Source organism: Mytilinidion resinicola (genome assembly GCF_010093595.1).
Source record: "Mytilinidion resinicola strain CBS 304.34 unplaced genomic scaffold BDZ99scaffold_21, whole genome shotgun sequence".
Lineage (NCBI taxonomy): Eukaryota > Fungi > Ascomycota > Dothideomycetes > Mytilinidiales > Mytilinidiaceae > Mytilinidion > Mytilinidion resinicola.
Window position 1 is genome coordinate 449,825 of NW_022985457.1, and position 23,109 is coordinate 472,933.

The window sequence follows — 23,109 nt, forward strand, 5'->3', positions numbered from 1 at the left end:
CACCACTTCCTCCCAGCAGCCAACACCCTCGACCAACCACCCACCATGACCTCCCCCCAGCCGGTTGCCCTCTCAACGACGAAGCGCAAATTCCACAAACTCCTCGACAACCTCCACGCCAACAAATCCACACCCAACCTCTCCTCCTCACTCCGAAGCGCCAATACCTCTACAACCTCCCTCGCCGTTCCCACCACCACCGAACCCCCTTCCAAACGCTCTCGCCACTCCGACATCTCCATGCTCTCCCGCATATCCATGGATAAGCCGCGCCCGCACGCCAGCCCCAGCACCATCCGCTCGGTCAGGTCGAAGACCACCACGGCGTCGACGCCCCCGCGGAAGACGCCGAACTACGCGCCGTACAGCCAAGACGCGTTTCTAGCGCGACTCAAGACGTTCGCGGATGTGAAGCTGTGGACGATGAAGCCGGACGCGATAAACGAGGTGCAGTGGGTGAAGAGGGGGTGGGTGTGCGAGGCGTGGAATACCGTTGCTTGCAAGGGGGGCTGCGAGGCTAGAGTGGTAGTGAGTCTGCGGCCGAAGCGGAAGGACGAGAAGGGGGAGGAGATTGAGGGGTCGGAGGATTGGAGCGTGGATGTTGAAGAGGAGCTGGTAGCGGCGTATGCGGAGAGGATTGTGGAGGGGCATGCCGAGTTTTGTTTGTGGAGGAGGGCGGGGTGTAAGAGTGAGTTCGGATGGATATGGGTATGGACAAGTGGGCGGAGGGAATGATGCTAATTTGGTTGCAGAGGATATCTATCATATCCCGATTGCGCGCCGCGATGTCTGCGAAGCGGATCTCTCACGGCGGTATCAGTCTCTCAAAGCGATTGAGGCACACCTCCCTCCGTTCGAGTGTGTCAAATACACCGGCATCGATCCGGAGTCCCTCATCAAGTGCTTGCCATCTTCTTTCTTCGCTGCCACCGAAGAGAGCGTTGCTGCCGAAGATGATACACCACCATCCATCACAGCCTTCGCCTTTGCCCTCTTCGGCTGGAACGGCGTCGCCCAAGATGGCCTCTATCTCGCACAATGCTCCCACTGCTTTCAACGCGTGGGGCTATGGCTCTACACTAAAGAGCGCATTACGACCATGGCCAAGAAAGTCAACGCAGAAGAATCTCAACTCCGACTCAACCTCCTCGAAACCCACCGCGAGCACTGCCCCTGGAAGAACGCGGAGGCGCAGGCTAACCCGCCAGACGGACAAGTGGCGGGCTTTGCGGCGTGGCGGACGCTGCAGTATGTACTTGGTGTCAACAAGAGGCGGGACACTACGGCGACGCAGAATAGTGCAGAGGTTGGTGGGGAGGTGAACGGGGAAGAGAGGAAAGATGAGGAGGGGAAGGGGGATGATGATCTTGCGGGGAGGTGGCAGCGGTTGAAGAGTAAGTTGAAGAGGTCGACTAGCAAACGAAGCTTGAAGTCCCCAGGGAAGGGCGGAGATTCCTAAGGTTGTGGCTCCATGCTGACAATAGGATTCTCCTGAAGCGTGGTGCCTCTGCTCTATGGAGAAGCGACGTTGACTCTACTACCATTATCGCCTGGTACAGCCCTAGGCTTATGGGATTAGTATGTGGCGACGTTGGATGGCGATTTTGGGAAAAGATATGCTTGCGATTATGGTTCATCTTCCGAAGATTATGAATCACGGCAAAAGGGTTATGAGAATATTATAATTTGGAGATCTAGTTATCAGGCTAGGACTGTCACGCCTCATGGGGTCAAAAACGATTGCATATGACTACCACAGCCATTTTTCTATCGATCGAAGATGACGGATCATAGTGAAGGAGCTACAATGACATTTGGCTACGGGGGTAGCGGGGTATTTAGTAGGATATTCCGCAGTTCTTCAACCAGAGCTTCCCATCTACTTCCTTTCTCACCAATACCCATGTGATCAACAGCACATGACTTCCATGGTCAACACGTGCAACATCCGTGCCCGGCTCATATGTTTCCTATAAAAGCCACTCGCCCGTCTAAAAGTTGACTCCCTACGGAGAAGCGGGTGGTGGTCAAACATCGAAGCACGAGGTTGCTCATGGTGTGCAAAACCACGCCTGTATTCTTGTTATGGAGGAGCGTCCTGGCTTGTGTCAAAAAATCTAGGAAAAACGCCTGATGGAATTGGAGGAGTATGTGGCGTTGGGTCAGCACAGCGTTGTGGGGTGTGATGATGTGCGTCTCCAGCTCTTCATGATGAATGTGTGAGTAGCGTTGAGGGAGGAGGGAGATGTGTATCAATGGAGGAAGATTTGGGTGATTATTAAAGAGTAGATCGTGGGGAGCATCGTTGTGAGCTAGTGATACAAGAGGACGGCTACTTCACCCCACCTCCATTACAGTCTCGTTTGAATTGACGTCAACCAACTGACTATGAATTCACTCCTCCATCGCGTTGCCCATGGTGTGGATTGTAGTCAGCCCAGACCCAGGCCATGCGTGTTTTTCTCGATGTGTGTTGATCAACTCATACCAGTCTCTCTATGGGAGAGGAGTTTCATCGCGAGTAGGTAGGCTTATATACTCCTCTGAGAAGAAGAGCTGGATTCGGAGAAGGATTTCGCCTTCATTGCAGGCGAGTAGCATCACGTGAACAGCACGTGCTCTCTTTTCGACCTCGGTCACCTGCTGACTGAACATCCCCCTGTCACGACCCGACTAAAATAGGAATTATCTTGGCGCTCTCCCGGCCCCTGCAGCACATCAATCAATAGTTCGTGATAATAAATGAAGTCAACCGTCTTGACCGGTCGCTCATTCCTGCCGTCTTTGCCGACTCCGGAATGAAGCATGATCGAAAACTCCTCTCAACTACGGGGAGCGCGTCTTCTCGCTCTGAAATGTCAGCAAGGAGCAGACTCTTCCGCGCGGAATGGCGTGGTGGTGGTAATAAAGTTTGTTTTTCTGCGTCTCAGCTCCAGCGAAGCGAGAGCGCGAAACCCCTTTCTTGCCAGACTGGACGCCCCCTAGCGCCCTCCACCTCCCTAAACGCCATCCACGCCAGCTCGGCTGCCACGCCCAGCCAGGAACACGGCATGGCAACCTTGTGCACCAATCGCGTGCGTGGCTAAGAGCCCTACGTGGGCGGTGGCTGTCGACAGCTCTCGGGGCTAGACCTTCTGGAGCTGTCCGCGCTCTTTCAACACGCCCAGTCGCTGGCTGACTACGGCAGCGATGCCGCAATAGGACCCGGGCTCAGGAACACGGGCAGCGTTGATTCGGCGCCTCCGTCGACTCACCAGCTTCGTGGCTTACGTGCCCGGCAGACGGTGCGTGCCCTGCCGCCTTCAGTTGTTGACAGCGGGAGCAGGGGCCCAGATGGGCATCAGGGGTTTTATGTGGGCGGTATTCCTCTTCTCTGTCTGATCTTCAGAGTCCTTCTTCTCGTCCATCAATCCTGTAGATCTTTCTACGTACACTCGTTTTAATATTTGTCTTCCGTTAATATGCCTTCCTCATCACTCGTTCTGAGCGTTGGCGCCCTCACTCTTTCCACTCTTCTTGCACCTGTCTCCGCCACTCTTTATGGAATCAAGGACTCTTATGCCGGTTCGACCTTCTTCAATGGATTTACGTTCATCTCTGACCCGGACCCCACTCATGGATATGTGAAGTGAGCAAGTTCAAAACCACACTGGCATGTATTAGACTAACACGACAAGATACCTCGACCAGGCTGATGCCACAAACGCTGGTTTGGTCAAGACTGTGGGTGCCGCGGCCTACATGGGCGTGGATTTCACAAACAAATATAGCGCCTCTGCTGTAGGACGTCCTAGTGTCCGAATCGAATCGAAGAACACGTACAATCATGGTCTCTTTATTGCCGATATTGCTCATATGCCAGGATCAGCCTGTGGATCCTGGCCAGCATTCTGGTCTCTCGGAGACGGAACATGGCCGGCGCATGGCGAAATCGATATCATCGAGGTATGATACCTGCTCCTGGACTGCGGGGGATTGAAACTGAAAAATACCAGGGAGTAAGCAAGAACACTAAGAATCTAATGGTTCTTCATACTGCGGACGGATGCAGCGTTAGTAGCAGTGGCATGACCGGAACCTTGAATTCCCCCGTGTGCGACGTTTCGGTCTCTACCTCTGGATGCAGTGTCACGCCCACGCAAGCAAACACTTATGGGACCGACTTCAATACTGCCAAGGGTGGTGTGTACGCCATGGAGTGGACTTCGACCGCCATCAAGATGTGGTTCTTTCCCCGCACTGCTATCCCTAAAAGCATCACCACGGGCAACCCGGATACTACCACCTTTGGCACGCCTACTGCCGCCTTCGCCGGATCCTGCGACATTGACACTCATTTCAAGAACCACCGCTTTATCTTCGACACCACCTTCTGCGGTGACTGGGCTGGCAATACTTACGGCTCCTCTGGCTGCCCGCAGTCAAGCTCGGATCCAATCACGGCTTGCGTGAACTATGTTGGACAGAATCCTCTTGCTTTCACCGAAAGCTACTGGCTCATCAACTATTTCAAAGCATATACCGCCAAACCTGCTGTCTCTAGCACGAAATCGTCCACGACGAGCTCGAAAACTTCTACTAAGGTTTCTACAAGCACGAAATTATCGACCACAACCAAGGCGTCGTCGACCGTCAAGACTAGCTCGTCTGTGAGGACATCAAGCACTTCGGTACGTCAAGTTAGGCCCTGAATATCAGACCCCAGAAAGTTGGTTTCCTGAATGCTTTATCAAGCGAGTTTGAATAGCCAGCCGGGTTGTATCTCAATCGCGCACGAGTTGTATTTCAGACAGCTGCTGAATTCGGGGGAGATATCCGCCTTAATCTGTACTATGCGAATACTGGCTAACTGTGTCCTCACTATCAGACCAAGGCGTCCTCGACTTCTACTAAGGTTTCTTCTACTTCGGTACGTAGATCTGTATTTTATCAATTTGGTGAGTGTTTGCTAATTGCGCGTCCTTTCTCAGACCAAAGCCTCCTCCACCTCCACAAAGGTGTCCTCCTCGTCTACCAAGACGTCCTCCGTACGTGAGACCCGTCGAACACGGATACCAGACCCTCGGTTGCGAATTTTCTGAGATGCCTCGTTGTAATTCTGTTTGCAAGAAATTGCCAGTGTTTGGAAAACTTTGATATATTCCAGAGATCGATATGAGTGCAGACATATTATTAAATTCGCCTCCTTGTATTAATCAAGATGGTAGCCTACCACATAAAATGACCATACGCGCCGTTAGCTTTCTGAAATATATCAAAGCTCCCCAAGCAGTGGCAGATAATTGTATATTGATTATAACGAGGCACCTTGGGACCTTTAAGCTGAGCGGATTTCGGAATTATCCCAACCCTCTTTCCATTCATAGACAGTGCTAATATGTTGCATTCTAGTCCAGCTCTAGCACGAAGATCAGCAGCAGCGTAAGCTCCACTCCGACTTCTACGAAAATCTCGACGACCTCATCCTCGCCGTCACCGAGCTCGTCCAAATCAAGCTCTTCCAGCACACCCGTGTCAAGTAGCTCATCATCCTCCGCCGCGGTCTACCCATCAAGCACACCCGTGCCAAGCAGCTCATCGTCCTCGTCCGCCGCAGTGTATCCAGCAAGCACCCCTGTCTCGAGCAGTTCATCGTCCTCGTCCGCCGCTGTTTATCCTTCCAGCACCCCTTCGAGCTCCAGCAGCAGCGGCGCCGTCCACTCCTCCAGCACCCCCTCGGTATCATCTTCTGAGTCTAGCAGTAGCACCAGCGCCGCGGTATATCCATCCAGCACGCCGTTCGTGTCGTCGACCACCGAGTCGAGCAGTAGCAGCGCCGTATACCCATCCAGCACACCCTCGGACTCGTCGTCTTCCTCATCCGTGGTGAGCAGCAGCAGTACCGTGTACCCTTCTAGCACACCCTCAGATTCCTCGTCAACCTCCACCGTTGATTCGACAACATCCGTAGCCAGCAGCACATCTGAATCCGCCTCATCCACCTCTAGCGCTGTTCCCACGCCTACATCGTCTTGTGTATCGACTGATAGTGGCAACTGGCTGATTTCCCCCGGAACTGACTACTACGGCGCCGATGATGAGAACAGCCCGGAACAAATTGACAGCGTAGATGGGTGTATTGTGGCATGTGAAGCCATTGATGCCTGCATTGCCATCTCTTGGCTGCCAGGAACCAACGGAGGACCTAGCTTCTGTTATTTGAAGGATACCGTCACGGATTCGGGCCCTAGCAGCGCCATTACAGGAGCCAAGAAGGTCTCATCTTGCCCTGGGTCGTCCAGCAGCACATCGTTTTCCGTGGCCTCCACGACGACGTCCGCGAGCTCCGAAACCTCATCGTCAGCGGTTCCGACTATAACTTCTACCGGCTCCGATATTTATCCCACATCTACGGCATCGGATTCGTCCGTCTCGTCTAGCGCCAGCAGCACCAGCACCAGCAGTGATATCTCGTCCTCGACTTCTACCGGTTACCCCACGAGCACAGATTCTAGCTCTCTTTCTTCCGTTGTGTCTTCGTCCTCTATAGGAAGCACGTCCGTTTCGTCTAGCGCCAGCAGCTTCAGCAGCGATATTTCGTCCTCAACTTCTGCTGGTTACCCCACGAGCACGGAATCTAGCTCGCTTTCATCTATTGCATCTTCGTCCTCCGTAGGAAGCACCTCCGAATCCAGTGTGGTCTACTCTGGAAGCACCTCAACCGAGTCCATCAGTAGCACCTCGACCGAATCTCCGACTGCTGTTTACCCGACTAGCACCCCTGGATCTTCTGTGGCTTACCCTGGAACCAGTTCCGAGTCTACAACTTGCACCGAGACTGAGTCGTCGACTTTGGTCTACCCTGAAAGCACCCCCGGATCATCTATAGTCTATCCTTCGTCTGTGGTCTATCCTTCGTCTGTGGTCTATCCTTCGTCTGTGATCTATCCTTCGTCGGCTGTCTATCCTTCGTCAATCGTCTACCCCGGAACCACCAGCGCTCCGCACGCCTACCCGACTGCATCTTCCAGCACCAAGGAGACCATCACAACCGTGATCACGACCTCCTACGTCGATGTCTGCCCAACTGGCTATGTCACCTCCGTCATCACACAAACCGTGACCTACTGCCCTGGAGACATCACACCTGGTGCCCCGGCCCCTGGCTTCACGACCAAGGTCACTGTCTACCAGTCCTCCACCATCACCCTTACCGTCCCAGCCACTGTAGCCCCATACACTACCGCTGCCCCAGTCTACTCCGCGCCAGCTGAGAGCTATTCGATCCATTTTAGCCTCGAGTCTGCCCCCGCAATTGCTTACGTTGCGCCCTCTGCCTCAGCACCGGTAGCTTATCCTTCAGCACCGGTGGCTTACCCTTCAGCACCGGCAGCTTACCATTCAGCGCCAGCGGCGTACCCCTCAGCACCAGCTGGGTACTCCTTTGCACCCGCCTACGTGGCCTCCTCCTCAGTCGTCGCTGCTGCATCGACCGAGGTCATCTACCAGACCGTTGAGATGGTTCCCGTACCGGTGTCTACGGAAGCTGCGAGCTATGGCGCTGCGTATACGGGCGGTGCGTATACGGCTTCGTTGAGCGTTCCAGCCGTGTCCGTCGTCACGCCGCCGGCGTACGGAGGATATGGAAACAGCACGGCTGTGTATCCGACTGGCACAGCGGTGCCGAGTTCGAGCTATACGAGCCCGGAGACGCCGTATTTCACTGGCGCGGCTTCGGTGCAGCGGGTGGGTATGATGGGGATGATTGGAGCGGTGGTTGTTGGGTTGTTGGCCGTCTAGACTGAATAGTGTTCCAGCTTGGATGATTTTTAGTCTGAAAATGTCAGAATGATAATGGGGGAGGCAAAGAAGGGATGATGGGCGGAAAGTACTATAGAGATGTATTTTTTAATCTGTCCGGCTTGAAAGAAATGATGTCGTTTTCTTATGACTTGAACATTGCATTAGAGGCATGAATCATTGCGCCAGTATTAGAGGAGTGGTCTTAACAAAATGCAATGGTCTTATACACTTTCAGCCAGCATCTGGCATGCAAAACACAGCACCACCATCAGCGCCACCTGTTCCGCTACCCTCCAACAACAACTCTACCCAGACTGCCCGCCCCCAGCCTTGGGCGCGCTCCCCCCACCACTCGTCCGACTCCTCTCACTCCCCTCCTTCCCAGGGCTACTCTGCGCACCCCCCTCCTCCGATCCCCTCGCCTCGCTAACCTCCCGGTTTCCAGGACTAACGTTCAACGCCGAGTGCTATACACGAATTAGCCGCCTTCACCCCCTCCTGAAACCTGAGCGAAAGCCAAACATACCTTCCCAGCCTCCTTCTCCCCACTCTCCTTCTCGGCCTCAGGACTCGTCGTGCTCGGATCAAACGCTGCCTCGCCGCCCGCGGCGGCGTCGTCGGACCCGCTCTTGCTGTACTCGGTGCTCTGGGGGTTCAGGCTCTCGCGGTCTTGGTCGTCTTTGCGGGGGAAGGCGCGGATGGGGGTCGAGTGGAGGTGCTGGGAGCGGACGACGGCGATTTTGGTGCGCGGTGGGCAGGTGGCGCGGAGGCGGTAGGGAGACATGAGGTGCAGGGTGCGGGTGAGGGATGGTAGGGAGGGCATGGTGGAGGTTGAGAGGGGTGTTTGGGGTTGGGGTAATGATGTATTTGTTTATTTTTTGTGGCGCGATGCTAATGCAGGGTTCCGGTGTGCTGGATCTGGCGATTGGATCCGGATCCGGTGTAGGATCGTGGATGCTGGTGGTGTGATGGGTTGAGCGGGTAATTGGTGAGTTTGGAGACGGTGGCCGAAAGTTTGAGGGACGTTGGGGGTTTGGGGAGGCCAATTGATTTTGGCATTTGAGGTTCGTGATGGTGAGCAGGGATGTGCGATGAGAGAAGACTGACGTCAGGAACGGTGAATGGGGCTTCACCGCCTGGCAGAATGTGGTGATGACTAAGGTGGGTCACGTGAGAGGTGAACATTTCTGTCAATGTTTGTGTCGCACCAAGATTTGTTCATCTTTTCTCATCACCAACATGGGGGTTGATTCTGGGTTTGCGACACCAGATTCTACATTTCACGATGGCAAACGGCAAATCTAGAACTAGACGCGAGTCAGCTCCTTCGCCCCCCAGATTTTCATCAGGCATCAACTCCAGGCAACGACACGGATCGGTTCTGTGACTCCATATCGAATCCTGGTTTGGAAGGAGTATAACTAACGGTGAACGCCGAATCCCACTTCAGTGTTGGGAACAGTCATGATGGGGTAACGTCCCGTCCCGCTGTCTTGCCGCTCCGTGGCAAAGCGGCTGATAACAGAGTGAACCCTATCCGTTCGTTATACATATATAATGGTCTTGCCCCTATACTTAAAGATGAACTTGGCGCTGGCCTTGCTATCATTGTTTGATTGTTTCTAGCTTTATTGTTTATTGTTTGTAGCTTAAGCCTTGTCCTATAAGATCACTCTCTTCCATCTTTCTACCTACATCCATCGTCCTATCACACTTGCTACCACCACTCTTCAAGAAAGCCTACCAACCTCTCAACACCACATCTCCCATCATTAGTACTCGACAAACTATGGCAGTCTTTTCAATCTTCGAACTCGAGCAGCCATTTCAGACCGAGAAGCTAGACCAGGTCCGAACGGGCAAGGTCAAGAAGGTCTTTGGCGGCAAGGCTCTTTCTGCCATTTACAAAGTCCCCCACAAGGAGGCTATCAAAGTCTCAAAACTAGGCTGCGAAGGTGATGAACACCATTACGAATTCCATGGCGGGCCAGACAAAGCCCTCCTGCATTACTGCTCCCGACATTACGACTCGTGGAAGGCGGAGCTACCTTCAAGCACCCACCTCTTCTCCTCGGGCGGCTTCGGTGAAAATCTTGTCAGCCGCTACGCCAACGAACGGAATATATGCATTGGGGACATCCTTTCCATCGGAGAAGAGCTCATCGTACAGGTTAGCGAACCGAGGGCACCATGTTACAAGCTTAATCATCGCTTTGAGGTGAAGGATATGTCGCTGCGGTGCCAGACTCTAGCTCGTACCGGCTGGTTATATCGGATTCTGCAAGAAGGGTCTATTCGGCCTGGCGACGAGATCAAAATGCTCAAGCGGCTGAACCCAAAATGGACTGTTGCAGCTGTGCAACACTACCTCTACATCGAAATGAATAATGTGGATATGATGAAAGAGATTGTAGTCCTCGAAGAGCTTGGCGAAGACATCAAGAAGATCTTCCGGAATCGACTCAATAAGAAGTTCGAGGATCAGCAGGCGCGTCTCCTAGGCGACGATTCGATGGTGTTGAACACCTGGTCTGAGTACCGGATTGCAGAGAAGCAGATGGAAACCCCGCAAATTGCTTCATTCGTTCTGGAAGCGGTAGAGCCAGCCGAGTCTCCCGCGGCTGTTCAGCCCGGCTCCCACGTCCGGCTCAAGCTTGGTGGCAAGCTCGTCCGAGCTTATTCAGTAATTGGTGGAACGGAAAACCGTTTCGAACTTGGAATCGCCTTCGATGCGAACAGTCGAGGTGGTTCGAAGTTCCTGCATGAGAAAACCAAGCGTGGCGATACCCTCACCGTTGGGAACATAACCACCAGCTTTCCCCTATCGAAGAGAGCTGATCACCACATTATTATTGCTGGTGGAATTGGCATCACTGCCTTCCTTGCGGCAGCTCAGTTCCTGGAATCAACTGGTATGAGCTACAGCTTCCATCTTGCGGTCGCCTCAGATGTCCCTTTCCGACGATACCTGGATCCTCTCGGCGATAAAGTCACGATTTACAGCAAATTCCAGGGAAATCGAATGGACATCCCGACAGTTCTTGCCAGGGGGGATGACAATACGCACGTCTATTGCTGTGGACCCGAGCGTCTCATGGAAGGCGTCACAAACGCTGCTGAAGGAATTGGACTCCCGAAGAGCAACATTCACTTTGAGACTTTCCAAATCTCGGCCTCTGGAGATCCATTCACTGCAGATCTCACCATTAGCAAGAAAAAGATTGAGGTAGATGCATCCAAGAGCTTGTTGGACGCACTACGAGAGACCGGGTTCGACATACCCTCTTCATGCGAAGCTGGCAATTGCGGCACGTGTCAGGTTACTGTTTGCGGGGGAAGGATCGAGCATCGGGGGACTGGCTTGACTGATGAGGAAAAGGAGAATACGATGCTGAGTTGTGTTTCTCGGGGCATTGGGGAAGTCTCGCTGGAGCTGTAATGGTTTCATGCTAATACCACGTCTGGCTTTTTCTTCAATTTTCTGCATCCCTCTTCTAGATATCCCAAATTTCAACGTCGGCATTCATGGTTCCCGAAGGCCGTGGTATACTAAGTCAATCTATGTGTATTCAGTCGCAGTCAATCTTTGCTGTTGCTTCCAGACTCAATTATGTGTGTACAAGAACTTGATTCTACCCAAGCTCAATCGCTCCTGTCATTCTTTTTCTACGTCTAGGAAACAGCTCCCATGTTCAAAGTCCACAACGCTCAATAAGATGTGTACCTAACATACAGACCAATAGGCTGCACCAAATTGCGTTCGTTCGATATGATGCCAGAGGTATCGTTGATGAGCTATTTTTATAGCTTCTAGAAGCTAGAGTTCTTGCCGTGTCGAGATGTTTGATAAAGCAATGGCCGACAAAGTCACGTGATTCTTATATCCATTCATGGAGAAAAAAAGACCATTCAGGCTCCAAAGGAATGTTTATTTCTCGGACGAACTGACTAGACTACCGAAATCCCCCCTTTTGTTTCATTGGATCATGTATGTGCATCGTCAATGGAGTGAGAAAGCAGGATCTTAGAACCTCAACGGCTGGTCCAAGTCCAATTCTTTGAATCCAATGGACAATTGTGGCACTTGCTTATAATGGCTCTCGCCGAGGATCGTCCTCGTTTGCTGCAGCGACTACCCTTGATGTCAGCACAGCGAACGAGCTGACTGAAAGACAGAACATGGACTTACATTCAAATACGTCGGATTGGGATTCCTCTTCATCGTCTCCAAGAACGCCCACGACATGGCTCCGACACTGGAACCTTGAATACTCGCATCTGCGCTCGTCTGATCATCCCGGCATCCGGAGAACATCGTCACGAACTTATGCTCCGACTTCCAATCTTCCACAAAGTTTTCTTCGCCCACACCTTCCTCCTGCTGCTCGCCACTATGCTGCAATTGCTTGAAGAATGTGTTCGCACCAGCAAACAGTTCTTTCGCCTTTACGACCTTGGCCATCGTAAAGCCACCCTGGATGAGACTACTTGCCTCCTGCAATAGTCCTATCCCGGTCTTGACATTGTCGATCATGCTGACATTGCCGTCAGCATCGCTGTGATAGATGAACGGGAGCTCGATCGCAGAGCCGCTGTGGCAGCAGTCGAAGATGACGAAGAGCGTGCTGTTGTTGGGCAGTGCCGAGACCAAAGTGCGGTGCAGCTTATCGCTGTCAAGCTGGCCATTCTGCTCAAAATCAACCGGCACAATGGTGTCGTCGAAGCCCGATTCGCGGTCGCCGTCCGGATCCTTCACTTGGCTCCCGTGTCCAGAGTAATGCAGAAAGTTGCAAGTGTTGGGCTCGGAGATCAGCCAGTGCATTGCCGCAAGCATGTTCTTGCCCGTTGGGAAGAAGGGGCTGCGCGGGTCCGTGTTTGGGTCGTCGCGCATAATTACCTGGGACCGCTGGTCGCTAGAGTAGCCCTTTTGGCTCAGGAATTGCTTCATATTCGTGACATCTTGGTGGCAGCCTCGAAGTGCGTTCTTGCTTCCCACGTAGTTGATGCCTATCAGGAGAGACTTTCGGCGAAGTGGTTGCGGTGATTGCGCGTACGGATGGTGAGCTGTCGGGGGCGGGCCGCCCTGGTAGTGGGTTTGTCCTTGGTACTGAGGATCACCTTGATACTCAGGCTGTGGACCTCCTTGGTAGCCTTGCGGCGGGCCGCCCTGATAGCTTTGTTGCGGTCGATTCTGGTACTGAGATTGAGGGGGGCCTCCTTGGTAGCCTTGAGGAGGGCCTCCCTGGTAGCCTTGAGGGGGCCCTCCCTGGTAGCCCTGGGGAGGACCTTCTTGATATCCTCCTTGGTAGCCTTGTTGCGGTCGGCTCTGGTACTGAGATTGAGGGGGGCGTCCCTGGTAGCTTTGAGGGGGACCTTCCTGGTAGCCCTGAGGAGGGCCTCCATGATGTCCTTGTTGATATCCCTGAGACTGGTAACCACCTTGGCGTTCTTGGCCAGGATAGTTTGATGGCCCACGTCCGCTCTCTTCTGCCTGCAGTCGGGCAGCTAGCGCTTCATCATTATCGATCTGTTCCTGCTCATATCGATCGGTATGATGGTGATGGTGCGACATGTTTGCAATCTTCAGACGTCGATTGTCCCAACAGTTCACAAGAGTTAAGGTTTGAAGATAAACTTCATTAGGTTGAGTTGATCAAGGCTTGTTCTTGTTCTAGCCGAGCTTGAGCCGAAAGTTACAGAACGATGACGAGGCCTCTGCGAGTCACGTGATCGCTTAGGCCGGATATATATAGCCCGTGGCTAAGCATCACGATTCCTCGAGGATACACGAATTTCATCGATTATATCTGCAAGCATTGATGTTGGGGCTTCAGCTAGCAGGGGAAAACTCTCCGCTTGTTATGCATGCCCATCTGATACCGTCTAGGGTCTCATATACTTGCAAGGCTGAAATGTAACACGCTAACTGCGGGGTGTCGGGGCCAAAACACTGCCTCGATATAACCATTGCCGTCTGGCGTGTTTTAGACTGTGAGAACTTGACATTGTAACTAGCCGCGGACCAACCCAAGCGCTTAAGCTCTGATACCGGCTTTGACTGGCCAGAGAGTGCACACATCTATCCTAGCACGGTACGTTCTAAGAGCTACAAGAAGGGTGTTATTCGTAGAATTCGTATTGTCTATCCTCCCATACACTTGGATACCATATATGTGTCTTCCATCATGCCAAATGTTTCTTTATGCGAGCGCTGCCTGAATATCAACTTCGGAGCTCTTCGCTACCCGACTATATCAGACATCAAGAGCATCCAAGCAAGCCAAAGAGCACCCGACAAGTTCCCCTTCAAAGTAGATGGCACTGAACGTCCCAAGAAAGTCGATCTTGGACTTTTAAGTGACATCAAGAACCGAAAGCACTGCAAGCTCTGCACAATCATCTGGCGGCAACTGCATAATCTCGAGGTGGCCTTCGAATCCGGCTCCGTCAAAGTCTACTCTGACTCCGGGCATGCTGCGCTTGGCCAGGAGGTCACGTGCCATGCGACCATTGCGTTGCATTGGGGGCTCTTCAGGTACGACGACTCATCGGATAGCCACCCGGCATTGTATCGACTGTCCATTCATACATATATATCACCAACCCATGAGCACAATATGCAGCCGCACATGTACATAGACCATTATTTCCAATCCTGTGATATTGGTGCTGGGTCTATCTACGTCGACAATAAATTTCAAGACCCGCGAGAGGGAACTGATATGACGGTTTTTGGGGGTCGAAGGCGTCCGTTGCAGATTAATCTTGATTGGCTTAGACGATGGCTTTGGATTTGTGAGTACGAACATGGCGACGTCTGCGGCTCGACTTTGCCATTGGGAGAAGCATTTAAGTAAGTTCCGTATTTTCCCTTCAGCCGCAAATCTATCTGCATAAAAACCATAGAAGCACAAACTTACCATCGCCTCAAGGATGGAAACTGTCCGATTCGTTGACGTTCGGAGTAAATCGATAAAGACATTCCACAATGAGAGCCTCGAGGACATTCGATACATTGCCTTATCATACGTGTGGGGCAAACCTGTACCAAACAGCCCACCCGTTCTTGAGCTTACTGCCTCTTCCTCTGAAGACCTCGAAGCTGATGGAGCGCTGGACCGGATGGGAACTCCGAAAACGATTCAAGATGTCATTGACCTCGCGATTGCTCTAGGTATCCAGTACGTCTGGATTGACCGACTCTGCATCCGTCAGGACAGTAACGAAGACAAAGGGAAGCAGATCGGGAAGATGCATGCCATCTACAACGCCTCTTATATCACCGTCGTAGCTGCTGCAGGAATCGACGTCCATCATGGTCTACCCGGCTTCAGGCCAGACACGCGCCATGTCGAGCAGGAAGAAGTCCTCGTCGTCCCTCCATGCGAGACGGACTGCCGCAAAGATCATGCTCATGACACGAAGGGGATGTCTCTTCTCACATCGGCGAAGAGCTTTCTACGAGAAGAACATTACCTGGAGGACACTACATGGAATCGCCGTGGCTGGACGATGCAAGAGCGAGTGCTGGCCCGCCGATCACTAATTTTCACAGACGAGCAGGTTTATTGGGCGTGTTCCGATGCGACTTTCTTCGAAGACAGCTTTTGCGAGCTGGCGTTCCCGCGCTTCCAATTCTTCTCTCGGCGGAGTGCTGAACTCAATCTCAAAAGCTCCGCGCGCACTTACTCGGAACACCGCGACCCCAAAGAGAGATCCTGGGCGACATATACCCTCCTTGTACGGCGATACTCAAAGCGCTTGCTTTCATTCGAAGGCGACGGACATGACGCTTTTGCTGCTATTCTACAAGCTCTTGAGGCAGGGTCTGGGGAAACGTTTATATGGGGACTTCCAGCCTCCCACTTCGAACTCGGCCTGTCTTGGACTACATTTGAAGGCCAGCAACGCCGGACAGAAGCGTCGACGCTACCGATGACCTCTCTGAAGCGCAGAGTCCACTTCCCAAGCTGGTCTTGGTTGGGATGGGTTGGCGAAACCCACATCAACGTCAGCAACGACCGACTTGACACAGAGCAGCCGACGATCAAGTGCTATGTGCACGAGCTCTCTCCTGAAACCATCAAGATCGTTCCAGTATGGAGCATGGCCCACACAGCCACCACCTCTATAACCCACGACCTCGAGTATGCCGACGATCAGCCACGAGAGGTAACACTGGCAGCGCTACAAGAACATCTCCCATCCCTCACCCCAGCGTACCTCCGCGACGTGCCCGCCCACCACCTCCTCTTCTTTTGGGCGGCAACCGCCAGATTCCGCATCGCTCTCCGCCGCGAAGGCAACCCCGTCTCCCTCATCACCGAAGCCGCGCTCGGCTTCACCTGCATCTTCTGCCACACCGTCGAGCAGCACATCAGCGGCAGCCCCGCGCCGCCGGCGACCGCAACGCCCTTCCACCACCTAACGCCCCAAATCCTAAACGCCAAAGGCGATGTCGTGGGGACGCTTTGCCGCATGCGCGAAAAGCACTGGGCGGGCGGGAGGTATGAGACCGAGCTGCAGGAATTCATTGTCGTGGGGCGACGGCATATCGCGGAGCTGGGAGATGAGTTTCCGGCGACGCTGCTGGTCATGCAGGTGGAGCGGAAGGGGGAGGTTTGGGAGAGGGTTAACATGGGGGAGATTGAGGAAGGGGCGTGGAAGGAGGCGGGAGGGGAGTGGAAGTTGGTTGTGCTTGGGTAAGTATGTAAGGTCTGAGGATACCCGCGGCATCGAGAAGCTGCGACAGGTTTAATAAGTTGTTTACCACAGGACTAAGACATATGTTTGGGCACATTTTGGAATTGCTTGGGACACCACGGCGGGCTTTAAAAACTCTGAATGAGATGTGAAGACTAACGCAGTGGAGATTAGGCTTCCTTTTGACGCAGCCAATACCTGATAGCTGGGGTGCTCTTGGCAGTGGTGTCGAGCGAGCAAAAGTGGAATCGGAGTAGTGATATATCCGCGTGCCCAAACTTATGACCCAGCACGGTACGAAGATAGCTTCAATTTCGAACATTTGTCTGAAAGCGCCCATGTTGCGTTTTAAATAAACAGAAACACACGGTACTGTTATACTTGATCGAATCGAATTGAAGCAAAAGAGTGCTCTACAAAATCGCTGACCTCAGTCGAAGCCGCCCATTTTCACCGGCGCTCGTATGCAGAACCCCTAACCTATGCCCCAAATCCCAATGAAGCAAACTATCCCACCAAATGCAATTTGCAGCAGTCCAACCATGCAAGCCGAATCAGAACGCCGACATACACATTCCCTCCTCGCTCCCTTATCTCAAAGCAGGTCCGCCCTGGAGATCTGCTTCTCAAGTATCCCTCCCCCTCCTCCCCGCATCATGTACCCTCGTCCGAATATCAAATAGCACATCATCAAACTCCCTCTCCTCCTGGCTCCCCAACACCATCTGGCTGCAATCAGCTACGATCTTCCTCAGCTTGGCCAGTATACTACTTGGCGTGGCCATGATCCTCCCGAGCGGTGTTCGGGCGTGGGATGGTGTAGCAGGCGCGTCTGTCGCCATGGCATCTGCAGTACGCTTGAGCGGGGTGGAGATTCTAGAGAGGAAGCGCGAAGCTTGGGACGACGCCTCTGCGTTGATTGCTGGCGCGGCCACGATGGATGGCCTTCGTATTGGCTGTTGCACTGCCTCCTGGTTCGGACTCGGCTCGTCGTGCTGCTCCCTAATCGGCGAGCTTGGAGGGTGGAACGCTGCATCCTTCAGCGCCCGGGGTGTAGGGCCAATCGCCACATGGTCGAGTTTCCTGGTAATGCTAATATGCGAACTGGTTTCCGACGGTGCGAGGGACGTCGCACGACTGATGCCCTGGCTTGCTGTTCGCTTTACCCTCTTTGGCGCCCGTGTCTCGTCGACGAGGTCGTGCGTACTGTCAGATACTGATCTACCCAGCTCTGGTACAGAAAGGCGGACGCTGCGTTTGGTGGAGCGAGTCGGCTTTTCCGCATCTGTAGCGTCCTTCCTTGGGCGACCTGGTTTCCGTTTGGCAGGTGCTGATGAGATGGGTGGTGGCATCATTTTGTTGGATGTTGCGCTACCTTCTGTCTTGTTGTTGGGAGCAGGAGATGAGGCTGGTGTGACAACTACGCGCGGTTGCTTTTCGGCAGATGTTGATCCTAATCTGCGCGTGAGAGGCGAGTTCATGTCTACTACGATACAGTCTAGCATCTCTTCGTCATCCGCCGGGTTCACAAATGATGGCGTGCGGCGAATACTGGGAACAGGTGTCTGTCTGGGTGTTGATTGCTTCCGGACTCGTTTCGCAGCGATATCGGCCACGGCTAGTGACTCCTTGCGTTTTTGAGAAGATTTGACCGTCGCCTGTGAGCTCGATGGGGTGTTCCGCGTAGACCTAGACGACTGTGCTGGGCTGGATGGGGTATTCCTAAACGATCTCTGTATGTTGGTGGTAGAAGTCCTGCGAGGCATATCAACTGCAGTGTGAAAGCTGCTGTCTGTGGCAAGGAAGGAGTCTCCGACGCGGCTCATGTCCTCGGATGTTGCGCTTTGGTTGTCTTGCGGTACGGGTATGCTCTGATCAGGGGATGATTGTACCGCTACGTGGACTGGCTCGGGTAGAGGAGAGGAGTCATCGAGATGTTCTAAAGTGCTCTTGTCAAGTTGCTGTTCAGCGTGTCCACGTAATATAACGGATGGAGTACCATTAACCTCGGGGATCCGCCGCAGGTTTCCAGACGACTTTGCGGTAATGACTTCGACAGACCGCTTTTCCAAAGCTTCCATGTCCGTGGTAATTTGAGCAGCCAGCTGAGACTCAGGGTTGGGACTTGGAAGATCCTCGTCTTCTTCAGGGGTAAGGTCGTCCACCTCATTGTTGATTTCATTATCATCCTCAACAGAGCCAGCCTGCTGAGGAGAACTAAAGGGAACCCTCGAGTCAAACTCAGTGGTTTCATGCACTTCGATCTCATCGCTAAGATCATGGGCGACGTCCTTCTCCACTTGGCGATATTCGAAACTATCCTCTACTATACCCGCAGCATCAGAAGCAGTCTCTAGAATATAGGAGCCGAGGCTCTCTTGTGTGGTTTCCATGTCAGGAGGTGACGAAGGCGGATCATCTTCAGACGGCGCTGTGACTTGGATCTTCCTAACCGCATCAGGAGTTGCCACACTGGTGTCGCTCATGATCTGTTTGGTCCTAGAGCGGTTCCTCGGAGTTGGGGAAGACCCAACGTAATAATCCATAGGGCCAAGGGACTTGCGACCCTTCAGAGGCGTGTGTAAAGCGTCATCCGAGTCAATATTAGGTAAATCCGAGGTGAGGTTTAATCGTGTTACCCCCACTGAGGAACGTGGCAACTCTGCGACTGGGCTTGACCGAATATCCGGCAACATGGCGGCAGTAGCACGCTGCTTTTCCAATACCTCCAATTGCCGGTCCGTCAGAACTTGAGACTGTTGTACCATTGAATCGTTCGGCTCAGACGTAATCTCTTCGAAGTAGATCTGAGAGTCGTCATGTCGAAGACGGGCTCGTGGGAGCTGACCGAGAGGGGTTCTGCCCCTTGAAACTGATGTAGAAGCAGGAGACTTCAGCGGGGCGGTAGTAGTGATGGTAGGTAGTGTTGGTGATGTCTCTCGGACCAGGTCGGTGCTCTTCTCAACTTCGGGTTGGCTCTGTTCGACTTCTGAGTCATAGAAGGAAGCGACGGAGTCTTGATCCTCGTCATGGGGAAATGCAGGAAGTTGAAGCTCTACCATTGGAGTCAAGCGGTTTAGGGCTCGTTTGACGTTTGGAGGATATTCCAAAGTCTCTTCATTCCCAAATGTGCTGTTCCATGTCCCAACAGAGTCATTGGTCAGTTCTCTGCGACGACTGAGAAACCCAGAAGCAACCAATGGGCTGAGAGCGCTAAGCGTCGAAGAGTCCTTTTTTGGAAGCTTCTTGAGAGCTTCGTTGATCGTTTGCCACATAGAAACAATCGATCGATAAGTATCTGCCGTACGGTTATTCCTCGTCTGTAGCTTCCGCCCAGCATCTTGAATCCAAACAATGACGCCAGCTTGAATTCTGCGGAGATAAAGGCCTAGCAAAGAGATAGGACATTTTTGTATCGATGCAGAGAAGGCCATGATAAAGTCCTTGAAGGTCAAGACATCAACAAGATCCAGATTATCGTAGGCTGAAGAGAGTAGCACGACAACGGTTTTGTAGAATCGTTTGTATGGATCAAAGTCAGAAGTTCTGGGAGGCATTGGAGAAGCGCCCCAAAGAGATTTTCGCCCTTCTTCTACTGTACGTCTGTTGATGGACTCCGGTAGCTGTCTGAAAAGTGTAGCACCGTAGATCAGACCGTTGTTGATCCGCTCGCCTTTAGCTTGTCCAGAAATATCCTCTGAAAGACGCTCGACAAGTGCAAGGACAACCGCACCAGTGCCTGCTTCGGCTTTGATCTTTTCAGAAAGGCAGACGAGTAAGTCTTTAGCGACGGAACTTGCTTGCGGCGTGGAATACCGCAAGCCATTGGTAAGAATCTTGATCACGACCTCGTACTCTTCCCCAAGATGCCTGGATTGCTTTTCGGCTGTATCCAAAGGGTAATCCTCAAGCGTCGCGTTTGCGTACTTGGCGACAGTTTGCCAGATATTAGCTGCCATGCATGTTTCGTTAGATCCCCGGACAAGATCAGCGTACTCCATAAGGAGCTCAAGCTTCAGCGATCGGGTATTCTTCGAGGCTAAGCATGGCTCAATGACCCATTTAACTAGATCAAGACGATGATTGTCTGACAGCTTGCCTTCCGACTGATTTGCTAGCAAATCGACTATGTGAAGGAGAGGCGATTGGTAGGCTCCTTGGATTCGGGATCGATGTGATGGAGTAGGCGCGGCTTCGAGATCTTCGTTATTGTTTCGGGTAAGGAATTTGTCGGCAAAATGAACCGCTCCGAGTTTTTCCATCGAGGTTTCAACAAGGAAGCGGAACTGGCTGACCCAATCTTCCTCCTCTTCGGATTTCATCGCTGGGGTCGAGGTGTGTTTGGCCCAGAGACGGCGAAACATATTGACGATGCGTGCAATGGCATCTTTAAGTTCCATAGATGCCTTGACCTCTTTACTACCAGCCTCAGCCAACGAGTTCATCAAACATGACCACATTCTCATAAGGCTGTTCTCCTCCAGGGTTGAGTTCTTTGAGTAAGTGGCTTTGTACAGGCATGCTCCCACAAAGTCCAGCACGAGTGACATGTTCGCCCGTATCCATTTTGGGTCTAGCCGAGGAAGCTCCTCGACTGTAATGAGACGGCTTTTCTCGACTCTGCGACTGTTCCAAATTTTCGTTGGCCCAAACCCAAATAGGTAGGAAAGCATTCGACACGCGAGATCGGCATATCTGGGTAAGAGCACAAGCTGAATCCAACCGCCATGTACAAATTCTTTCCAGTATCTCGAGAGTTCTTGCGCAGACGCTGAAGGACGGAGCGAGTAGTACAGAAGGGCCCAGGAGCCAGCAATAGACACTTCCTTCGACTGCTTTCCGTTTGAAGACTTCCCTTTTCGATCCAGTTGGAAGTGGGGAATGGCGGCTAGCATTTTGGAAACGACGCTTCGAGTATTTTGATCCGGGTTAGTCACGAAGACTAGATAACCAAACGCGAGGGTAGTTTGAAAATTGACTTGGTAGTCTGTGCAGCTGGCAATGATGTCTTCCAATACCTTCAACCAGATGCTGAGCTGTGACCAGGTGTTGCCCTCAAGAGCGGGTCGGAGGAGAAGGGTAATTGCACCCCAGATCTCTGGAACAAAATGTGCCTCGGATTTTTTGCTGAGCATATCTGTGAACCGACCGATCAGATACTCCACTTTAATAGAGCTTCCGTTCGCCTGGGTGGTATTCAAGTAGTCGGTGACTGCTTTAGACACCTGGCGTCTGTCAACAAATTCAATACCGGCCAGTTTTGCAACTTCGAGGGCACTGGTCCGGACATCGTTTTGTCCGCTTAGCATAGACTTTACGACCACTTTGAACCAAGTCAGCGTCCTGGCCGCCATGACCTCTGGAGCTTGTCGCACGAGTTTCCGATAAACACGTAGTCGATAGGCCTGAACACCGTAGCCACTGACACGGTCTGTAATGTTCTCCAGAACGGCAAGAATTTTCTCGGCCCTGGTTGAGGTCATCGATCTTGTACTGAAATTCTGGAGGGTCAGGAGGCCGAGGTGGTGATTGACGGAGGATTTTGAGGATTCTGGGTCTTCCACGACTTGGATGACTCGGTCTATTGTAAAGGAGCAGAAGTCATCCGTCATGGCGGCCCCAGCTGCGGGTATCCGGACTAACGCCATGAGAAGCTTCAGTGCCTGATTGCTCAAGGTTGTATCCGGAGCTCCTGTGGCTGCAACAGCTACCATATCTCTTTGTATGAATTGGGACAGTAATCCCATCTTGTTTTCTAGAGACTTTTCATCTGGTTTATCCTCCAGGGCTTTCAGTGTGTTCGAAAGGCAGATATACGCGTCAAGACGTGGAGCCCTGAGGTCCTGCGCTAGCTGTTTCACTACCGACTCGAGCATCTCGGCGAACGAATGGAACGTGTGGGCGGATATTGGTTCTGAATCGGTGGAATTGAGATTGATCGACCGGCGGAAGGTTGTGTTCGGATCGTAGGGTTTGAGAATGGATTTCAAGGGTGCGGTAACTCGTGTTTGGGGTAGAGGCCTCAGAGGGGTTTGAGCGGGACTCCATTGGTGAGGTGGTGGTACCACTTCGTTGAAGTTGACCTGTTTCCTTCCCGCGACTCGAGACTGATCACTGTCCGCCGAAGACGATGGGGATTGCTCGGGCGGGGTGTCGACGAAGAGTTTCCGCTGAACTGGCTTCGACTCTATGGATTTCGATCGCGTGGGCTTCTCGTCGTCCTCAATGCTGAAGGGTGTGTCGAAGGCGGCTAGGATGTCGTCAATGTCCTGGTCGAGCTTTTTGTCTCTCGGGGGAGTCGGTGGTTGGCGGGCAAAGGAGAACACCATGGCTATGCGAGAAGAAACAAAGAGGCAAAGAAACGCGAAATGGACATAAGAGACACGGCGGGCATTGCACAGGATCGCGGGTGTAGTGGGAATACGACTTGATGAAAGTGGAAGGCTGGCAGGGTCCGCTTTCATGGAAATAGTAGAGTCGCGTCGAGGCGTCGCGCTCGTGAATTGTCCGTGCGCTAGTTCTACTCGGAATCTGGGGAAACGTCTGCACCGAGGGCAAATCACATTCATTCGCCAGGGAATGGTGAGAGTGTCGTGAGTGTCTCATTGAATCTTTGCTTTCACT

The 23,109-nt window shown here is 52.7% G+C and overlaps 8 protein-coding genes across 8 annotated transcripts; 4 read left to right on the forward strand and 4 right to left on the reverse strand.

The window, feature by feature from the left end:
- Positions 1-1,880, forward strand: BDZ99DRAFT_425456 (zf-C3HC-domain-containing protein). The gene is made up of 2 exons (XM_033717090.1): positions 1-688; positions 753-1,880. The coding sequence occupies exons 1-2, from the start codon at positions 46-48 to the stop codon at positions 1,457-1,459; spliced, it is 1,350 nt and encodes a 449-aa protein (XP_033571604.1). The 5' UTR covers positions 1-45; the 3' UTR covers positions 1,460-1,880.
- Positions 1,881-3,227: 1,347 nt separating this feature from the next.
- BDZ99DRAFT_425457 (uncharacterized protein) lies at positions 3,228-4,773 on the forward strand. Its single transcript, XM_033717091.1, has 3 exons — positions 3,228-3,628; positions 3,678-3,945; positions 3,996-4,773. The coding sequence occupies exons 1-3, from the start codon at positions 3,462-3,464 to the stop codon at positions 4,689-4,691; spliced, it is 1,131 nt and encodes a 376-aa protein (XP_033571605.1). The 5' UTR covers positions 3,228-3,461; the 3' UTR covers positions 4,692-4,773.
- Positions 4,774-8,087: 3,314 nt separating this feature from the next.
- Positions 8,088-8,566, reverse strand: BDZ99DRAFT_451766 (uncharacterized protein; the record flags this gene model as incomplete). Its single annotated transcript, XM_033718234.1, has 2 exons — positions 8,088-8,249; positions 8,309-8,566. 2 exons carry the CDS (start codon positions 8,564-8,566, stop codon positions 8,088-8,090), a joined length of 420 nt encoding a protein of 139 aa, XP_033571606.1.
- A 93-nt stretch (positions 8,567-8,659) lies between these two features.
- On the reverse strand, positions 8,660-9,409 carry BDZ99DRAFT_467329 (uncharacterized protein). Its single transcript, XM_033720998.1, has one exon. It carries the CDS (start codon positions 8,965-8,967, stop codon positions 8,674-8,676), a length of 294 nt encoding a protein of 97 aa, XP_033571607.1. The 5' UTR covers positions 8,968-9,409; the 3' UTR covers positions 8,660-8,673.
- Positions 9,410-9,440: 31 nt separating this feature from the next.
- Positions 9,441-11,574, forward strand: BDZ99DRAFT_149618 (PK beta-barrel-protein domain-containing protein-like protein). The gene has a single exon (XM_033712764.1). The coding sequence runs from the start codon at positions 9,572-9,574 to the stop codon at positions 11,219-11,221; it is 1,650 nt and encodes a 549-aa protein (XP_033571608.1). The 5' UTR covers positions 9,441-9,571; the 3' UTR covers positions 11,222-11,574.
- A 232-nt stretch (positions 11,575-11,806) lies between these two features.
- On the reverse strand, positions 11,807-13,354 carry BDZ99DRAFT_491116 (uncharacterized protein; the record flags this gene model as incomplete). Its single annotated transcript, XM_033723086.1, has 2 exons — positions 11,807-11,914; positions 11,972-13,354. 2 exons carry the CDS (start codon positions 13,352-13,354, stop codon positions 11,807-11,809), a joined length of 1,491 nt encoding a protein of 496 aa, XP_033571609.1.
- A 613-nt stretch (positions 13,355-13,967) lies between these two features.
- On the forward strand, positions 13,968-16,488 carry BDZ99DRAFT_451774 (HET-domain-containing protein; the record flags this gene model as incomplete). Its single annotated transcript, XM_033718235.1, has 2 exons — positions 13,968-14,455; positions 14,715-16,488. The coding sequence occupies 2 exons, from the start codon at positions 13,968-13,970 to the stop codon at positions 16,486-16,488; spliced, it is 2,262 nt and encodes a 753-aa protein (XP_033571610.1).
- A 623-nt stretch (positions 16,489-17,111) lies between these two features.
- On the reverse strand, positions 17,112-22,814 carry BDZ99DRAFT_525478 (uncharacterized protein; the record flags this gene model as incomplete). Its single annotated transcript, XM_033725999.1, has 1 exon — positions 17,112-22,814. The coding sequence occupies one exon, from the start codon at positions 22,812-22,814 to the stop codon at positions 17,112-17,114; it is 5,703 nt and encodes a 1,900-aa protein (XP_033571611.1).
- Between the last annotated feature and the right edge of the window lie 295 nt (positions 22,815-23,109).

Coding starts and splice junctions, on each gene's coding strand:
- BDZ99DRAFT_425456 (XM_033717090.1), top strand. CDS start 46: ATGACCTCCCCCCAGCCGGTTGCCCTCTCAACGACGAAGCGCAAATTC. Junction 689..752: donor GAGGAGGGCGGGGTGTAAGA/GTGAGTTCGGAT, acceptor ATTTGGTTGCAG/AGGATATCTATCATATCCCG.
- BDZ99DRAFT_425457 (XM_033717091.1), top strand. CDS start 3,462: ATGCCTTCCTCATCACTCGTTCTGAGCGTTGGCGCCCTCACTCTTTCC. Junction 3,629..3,677: donor CCCACTCATGGATATGTGAA/GTGAGCAAGTTC, acceptor TAACACGACAAG/ATACCTCGACCAGGCTGATG. Junction 3,946..3,995: donor GCGAAATCGATATCATCGAG/GTATGATACCTG, acceptor GAAAAATACCAG/GGAGTAAGCAAGAACACTAA.
- BDZ99DRAFT_467329 (XM_033720998.1), bottom strand. CDS start 8,967: ATGTTCACCTCTCACGTGACCCACCTTAGTCATCACCACATTCTGCCA.
- BDZ99DRAFT_149618 (XM_033712764.1), top strand. CDS start 9,572: ATGGCAGTCTTTTCAATCTTCGAACTCGAGCAGCCATTTCAGACCGAG.